The 7,918-nt window shown below is 28.7% G+C and overlaps 1 protein-coding gene across 1 annotated transcript; it reads right to left on the bottom strand.

The window, feature by feature from the left end:
- Positions 1 to 4,711: 4,711 nt before the first annotated feature.
- Positions 4,712 to 5,696, bottom strand: LOC120081914 (MLP-like protein 328). The gene is made up of 2 exons (XM_039037094.2): positions 5,441 to 5,696; positions 4,712 to 5,087 (listed from the first exon to the last, which is right to left on the bottom strand). The coding sequence occupies exons 1-2, from the start codon at positions 5,634 to 5,636 to the stop codon at positions 4,825 to 4,827; spliced, it is 459 nt and encodes a 152-aa protein (XP_038893022.2). The 5' UTR covers positions 5,637 to 5,696; the 3' UTR covers positions 4,712 to 4,824.
- Positions 5,697 to 7,918: the final 2,222 nt, after the last annotated feature.

Here is a 7,918-nt window from a genome sequence, read left to right as displayed (position 1 = left end):
ATTTGTATTAATTTTTGTATAGTATAGTAAGTACAATCTCTAATATTTGATCCTTTAATTCTTTCTCTCGAAAAGTAAACTTTAACTCTTAAGCTTTTTGATCTTCTTAGAGGATCACCCTTTGAACTTGTCGATTAGCTTGGAGCAGCCTTTAGACTTTAGTCCTTAAGCGTGTTGAACATTTTGAATGATCAACCTTTGGGCTTGATGATCATCTTGGAGGATCGACCTTTGGAGTTGTTGATTAGCTTGGAGTAGCTTTTAAGCTTTCTTGATCAATTTGGATCAACCTATAGTTTGTTGATCTTCTTGTATCAACTTCTAGCTTGTTAATCTGCTTGTGAGCTTTTCCTTGAGTTTGAGGAGATTGAATCTTCAGCTTGTAGGTTGTGAAGATACGATCGATTTGTTGAAGTCTTCTAATCTTTAAAGCTTCTAATAGTTTTGATCTTCAGTTTTTCAAAACATGAGTGCTTCAATCTTTGGAACTTGAAAAGCTTCAGTCTTCAGCATTTGAGAGTTTGAGAGATTTGGTCTTAAAGACATGGGAACTTCAGTAGTTGGATCTTGAGAGCTTCAACCTTCAGAGCTTTGTTATCTCTTTTGATCTTCAAGGGATTTGTGTTCTTCAGATTTTTAAAGCTTCAACCGTTGGATCTCAAGAGTTTTAGAATTTTAGTCTTCAGAGCTTCAAAGCTTTGGAATTTCAGTCTTCATAGCTTCAGAGCTTCAACCTTCATTTTCTTTCAACAATTTTCCTTCCAAATGAATGGGTAAAGTCTCTATTTATAGAGGTTCCTCATGAGCCTTACATGGGCTTGGGCCCCTTAGCTTTTGGGCTCACATATTGGGCTTGAGTCCAATCATTAATTTGGTCCAAATTTCTGTCATGGACTTGAATTGAGTGTAGACTTTAGACCTAAGCGATTTTAGACGACCCAATCCAATTTATATTTTACACAACAAGCTTGGTTTCTTTAAAATGACATGCAAAATTTATAGACCGAAATTTCTCCTTTAATGATATGAGAGATAAATAGTTGAATAAGATTCAAATATTAATTATACGAATGAGATTCATATCAAACTATGGGTTAAAAATTATTATGAATGAGAATTCATATTACAACTATTAGGTTAATTAATATGAATGTGATTCATATTAAAACTATAATTTATCAGAGGTGATGATATTTGAATATGATTCAAATATAATTTAAGTTAAATATGTATTAATTAACTTATTGATTAATTAAATGTTAATTAATTAAATAATTATTTATTTAGTATATATTAAATTATATTGAAAATATACTAAATAAATTTGAATAAGATAACTCCCATGGGAAGCTATCTAACGTGTGATTAGGGAAGTAATAACTTATCTAGTAAACTTCCCCTTTCCCTAACTTAATTTTTTTATTACAGAGAAGAAAGACGTATGTTGTTCTTTGGAAGAATTTACTATCATCTCTCAAGAGGAACTTTATAGAAAAAAAATCCTTCTGTGAAGTCACTCCTCCCTTCTCCACAATCGAGATCTTACCATCTGAATTATTACCGAAGAATAGCAATGAAGCTCAAGTGATAGTGTCCCGTTCATGACTATATATAGGCGTTCGTGGCTATTCGTGAGATTGAGAGAAATTGTTGAAGAAAGTCATCCAGGGTAATGTCTCTTCTTCCCTTGTAATGCATGATGTTTATTAGAATGTTTATCCTGTTTAATTTATTTCTCTATTTTTTGTATTTTTCGAAAACGAATTTAATTGGAGCATGCGTTCACGTGCTTCCACTATAGCATTTGATTCCTTCACCTTGGCCCCATGCTAGGGTGTACTCCTTATTGTTGTATAATAAATTATCTTTCAAAAAAGTATCTCGAATCGTTGGAGCATATAATTTTAAGGCTCATTAAGTTCCCTTGCTAGCTTACAACGATTTAACAAGGATCAACTGTTTTAAAAGAATAATTCGAAATATTCAAATTAATTTAGGGAAACATGTGTTAATATACAATTAATATATACATTATAACATATAGTTAAATTTGAACAATAATCAAAATAAAACTATATAATATGGGAGATTTAATGTATTTGAATGTGATTCAAATATTAAATTAATATGAATGAGATTCATATTAAAACTATAAGTTATAAATTAATGTGAATGAGATTCATATTAAAACTATAGGTTAAAAGAGACATATATATTTGAATATAATTTAAATATTAATTAAATATAAGAAATTAAATTAAATTTATTTAATTAGTTAATTTAAATTAAATAAACTCTCCCTTTCATAACCGCGTGCGATAAGTGGAGAGGGTAATTAATCGAGAGTTTTGATGATTAAAGGTTTGGGGTTCGATTCTCCCACCCACACTTTAATTACAATACCTTTTAAAAAAAATAAAATAAAAAAAAATAAAAAAATTCCCTCCCCTTCTCTCTTGAGAATCACAGCACGTTATTGCCAGTTATTCTCTCAAAATTTTTCAAAGAAAAAAAGTTCTATGCGCAAAAAAAAAATAAATAAATAAATAAATTGCTCCCAACTCCCTCTCTCTTATAAAAAGCAATCCCACAAGTGGGTTCTTACTAGAGTCATAATCACGTAAGGCTTTTTGGAGGCGTTTAAACAAGAAACAGTGTTAATAGATTGGAGAGATTTGTTGTGAAGAAGAGGAACCTATAAAGGTAATTTTTCTTCTTCCTTTAATGCATGTTTAGCCTAGAGAATATTGCAGCACATGATGTGGTAATAACTATTGTTATTCTTCTGTATGTTTCCATCTATGTTGAAATCAAAAAACAAAAGCGATAAAACGCTTCCACTAGAAACTCGATTGTTACGAATTTTATGAGATGCTATGATTAGGATTTCTATATTGTGAGACCCATTAATTGTATGTTGCATGCTAGATTAGTTTAGTTATATTTTACCCACCTACCCATAGCTTTGTACACTTCAAATTGTGTGTGTTCTTTTAAGTACAATAGATTATGTGTGTCTTCGGGTTCATTAGTTTATGACACCTTTGCGTCTACCAGATATTATGAGTATATCTCACCTACTATAAGACGGGTTAAATTGTTCACCAAGATAATCATTTATATCCAATTTTAGTACTACAAAAATTAAGTTCCACAAGTTAAAAACATGCAGCATGTCATTGAAGTGGAGTTAGTTGCTGAATATTTTAAATACTCATCATTTTCTTTAACATGTTTTTCAGATATGGAAAACAAACTACTAGACATGTGATGAGGACACTTTTGCAATGCCAGGGACCAAAGTTTATAGCTCCCACATTTTTTTTTCTTTGTCTCCAAGTCATTTAATGTTCTAAATGAGAACAATTGAGTTTAGTATTTTTTTTTTAAATTTAAATGTTCAATTTTTAATTAAAGTTTTAAGGATCTCGAACTAAATATTCGCTTTGGCTTTTCATTAAATTGTCTTTAATATTGTTTTATTTGCTTATAAAATGTTTATCTTTAAGTTTAGATGGTCAAATAATTTTATTTTTTAAATTACATTCATGTATTAATTACTTAGTTAAAGATCTCAGAAAGTCGGGTGGTTATAGTATTATTTAATATTTGTTTTATAAAGAAATTAAATTATTTTTGAAGTTTTCTGTTATAAATATTATGCATGTAATAATCACTTCAGATAAAAATCCTAGACACTTGGTTGTTACAATAGTCATTAATATCAATATGGCTATGATGACTTTATAATGGTAGCATTATGGTTTAGTTTGTTCTACAAAGGATTTTTACTTATGTCAAAGTACTATAATGAATGTCTATAAAATATTATGAGCTAAATTAAAAATCGGGAATTCACTATTTTGACGGAATTTACGTACTTTTGTATCAATAAAGATGTTTTTTATTGACATTTTTTGTGTGTTATTAAGTAAGAACATTTATTGACATTTTATAGTCATCGATGTATTATTAAATTAGTAGTTATTTTTTAAGCTATAAATTGAGGATTTATTGATCTTTTTATGATACGAGCGTCAACTAAACAAAAAGCTTGTGCATCAACAAAACTCAAATTTGTATTAATGATAATTTTAAATAATGGTCGTCGAAGTTGGTGGAGGTGGCTATCGTTAGATGTCGCTGTAATGGCTATCAACAGCACTGTGGTCAGATGAGGTCGAAGTTAGTCGTCGATGACAATTTTCAATGGTGATGAGGACTAATTGCACACTAATGGTGATATAGGTATAAAACATTGGTGACATAAAAAATTGGCTCCCCAAACATTGAGTTGAGTTCATATCTCAACTTACTTATGTCTTACCCAAATATGTCCGACGATTTATTTTCAATTCACATATTATATTTCGTTCTCTTTTTTTCAACTTTTTGATGGATCACCATATGTTATAGAGTCCTTATAATAATAATAATAATAATAATAATAATAATAATAAAATATTATTATTATTATTATTATTATTATTATTATTATTATTATTATTATTGTTATTATTATTATTTTGTAACGGAAGCAGTTATATTTATTAAGTACAATATAATATATTTAATTGAAGGAAATTTATTATTAGAGTTTCGTCACTTTTACAAATAGGGTAGTCATTATTTACTTTTTATTTTATTATTTTTAGTACTTTATTTATATTATATATATTTGACCAAAGGCTTACATAATTAGTTCAAGGGTAAATAACAAGGAAATTTAATAATTTCCATAAAGATAACTTATTCGACATAACATAACCGACCCTGTATCAGAATGATATCATACCGAAGCTCCAATTACAACATCAAGAGTTGTCATTTGAGGTGAGATTCGATGTCCTTAGTCAAACCGATGATAGTATCCATGTATTTGTAAGGATAAGGAGAGCTATGGTTGAGTTTCTCATATTCAATTGTCAGAATTATTAGGCTAAGTTTCTGATCCTTTGGGACGACTTTATATATAAATTTGATGGTTTTGTAATAATTAAGTACATCCCCTTCTAATCCAATCTTAGTTATCATTAGTTTCTCATCGTTGAACTCCACTTGCTCTTTTAAAACTCCAGCTTCACCATCTTAACAAATCACATGTAAAAAAATGATAGGTAAATGCAAGCTAATTAGAGGACGAGGATTATTCATTAATTTGACAAATTGGAAAAAAAAAATTAGCTAGAGGATATTTGGAACAATTTTGAAATGATTATGATCATCATGTATAAAATCATTGTCAAACGTGTATTTAATTATTCAAAATCACTTTTAATTGGATGAAAATCATGTCTAAAGTGTATAAAATGAAACATAATTATTCTTTTATATTTTCGAATGATTATTGAGATGTTAGAAGGTGATTTTGGTTATAAAATATTGATTTAAACCATGTCAAACTCACTCACAAACGTGTTTTAAATGCTTGTAAAGTTACCTGGAGTAATGTAATTCCATATCTTGATAGAGCCGTGACCATGACTGTCCCAATCACCTCCATGAACTTCAACTTGTTTGATGAATTTTGGGGAAATAGTAGGAAGATGGAAAGATTCTTTTTTGAACATTTTGTAAAACTTTTCAGCAGCTACATTGATGTCGAATTCACACACAAGCTTCCCAGAAAGAGGCATGGTGTAAGGCTAAACACACCCTATTAGTTTTCTTTACTCACGTTCACAAAAATGCCTACTATCTTCTCTTTTTATATATATCTCCACGAAGAATAACCTCATTTAATTTGATTACTATATGCCTTAGTTATGATGTGTAATTGGTATTATTAGTCAATTATCATATGCCTACTATCCCCTCCGATCTTTCTCTATCCCCTTTCTTCCATCGTAATTGTTTGGATTAACATTTTTATCTTTTAATAAGTTTAGGGGCAAAATTCACTTTTGATCCCTGGGGTTTGAGGTTAGTGTAATCCTGAAAGTTGAAATCTTACTCTCCCTCGCTATCTTTTCACTCTTGCAATCTACTTCGGTTGGAAACGAAGTAGGCCCTCACGATACAACTCAATAGATAAGGAAAGAAGATTGTTCTCTTACTTACACAAGATTGGATAAACTAGAACTTGAATATTACTTTTTTTCATGGCTTGCTTACAAATGAAAAATTCTACACATATTTATACTAGTAGGAAAATACATCAAAAGACATCAATGATAAATGCGAATACATGTGACTTTTTACTAATACATGAACATTCATTAGTGTATCATGAAATTCACGTATTCAACTATTCATTGAATCTCAACTATTCATGTATCTAATTAAATGAGTTGCATGAGATTTAAGGTTTCAGATTCAATGACTTCTACCATGGATCGATCTAGGAAGCAACTGATAACCCATCATCGTAATTGTATTTCTATTTTGATTCTATTGTTTTATCATTTTCTTTTCTCTTCATCTCTTTTTAGCGAAGGGGAAGAAGAAATCGGGGGAGGGGAAGAAGATGGCAAGAGAGTAGTGGGGGGAGGGGGTAGCATAAGCCTAAATAATTTATTTTCAAAAATTAGAAAAAAATTGGTACTCTAACGACACATCATTTTTTCGTTAGTCAACTAATGGTCAATTTAAGTCAGGGACCATTTAAAACTATTTTTCAAACCTCAAGGATTAAAATGTATGTTTTGAAACTTCGAAGACCAAATAGACATTCACTTCAAACCTCATGGACAAGAAGTACTGCAGTTTGTCGTAACTTTAAAAACTACTTGGGTTCCTGTATTTTTTATTTTTGTTCATTTTGGTTTTTGTACTTTCAAAATTTTTAATTTATTTTAGTTTTTGTACGTACTTTCAAAATATTTATTTTGTTCGTTGTACTTTCAATTTTTGTTCATTTAATTTTTTATACTACGAAAAAGTGACTATTTTGGTCCCTTTATTTTTTATTTTCATTTCATTTTATGGAACAAAATTCATTTAAAAAGGACCAAAATTAATCAAAGTTAGAAGCAGAGAAAGAAAATGAATATTTTGAAAGAACATAATCCAAATGAAACAAAATTGAAAATATGAAGAATAAAATGAATATTTTAAAATTCTATTTTTATCTTCTCTTTGCAGTCTCTTCTATTTTATTTTCACGTAAATTTCTTTTATTACAACAAATTTTGGATATTGATATTGAATAATAGAAATATGTGTTAGATATTGATGTTGTTTATTAAAATATGATTCACAACAACTTTAAGTTCTGGTTTGATATATTTGTTTGGATGTATTCAAGTTATTGTTGGGGAATTTAATGGGCAATGTAATATTTCAGCGCTCAAGGATAAGAGAACCGTATGATAGTTAAGATGTGAAGAATAAATTGTTGCGATCTCATGAAATAAGTGAAGACTAAATGACATATGTATCTTAGAAATTTTCAGCAAAGGTTATTATTATTTTTCATTTACTATAATGTAGTTTGAAGAACAAAGCGGTCTCACCCAAAAAAATACAAGTATTTATGTTTATAGATCGTTGTTGAAATTGAAGCATCACAGTTCGAAAGTTTAGACTTGAAATTTTACTTTGATGTAAATATACTTGATTATATTAAATGTATGTTTATATAATTGAAATTGATTTTACAATTACATTTATAACAATTTGTTACTCATATAAATGCTCTATAAATTATATCTACAACTTCATTAAAATTGGCTATCACAATGAGGTTCAAAATGGTATATGTTTTTATAGGATTTTTTACCATATAAAAAATGTCATTAACAGACAATCATAACATTTTTTACTACTATAAAAAATGTTTTTAAAAGTAAATCATAGAATTTTTTTAATGTTATAAAATGTTTTATAACATTAAAATTATGGAATAGAAAATTAACCTTTTATAGCTTTTGAAATAGCAACCAAAAAACATTATCAAAAGAAATTTCAATAACATAAA

The sequence above is a fragment of the Benincasa hispida genome, chromosome 7 (genome assembly GCF_027475165.1).
Source record: "Benincasa hispida cultivar pf3 chromosome 7, pf3_genome.v1.1, whole genome shotgun sequence".
NCBI classification, from domain to species: domain Eukaryota; kingdom Viridiplantae; phylum Streptophyta; class Magnoliopsida; order Cucurbitales; family Cucurbitaceae; genus Benincasa; species Benincasa hispida.
The sequence above is the reverse complement of the archived record's forward strand: the minus strand, read 5'-3'. Positions and strand labels throughout refer to the sequence as shown.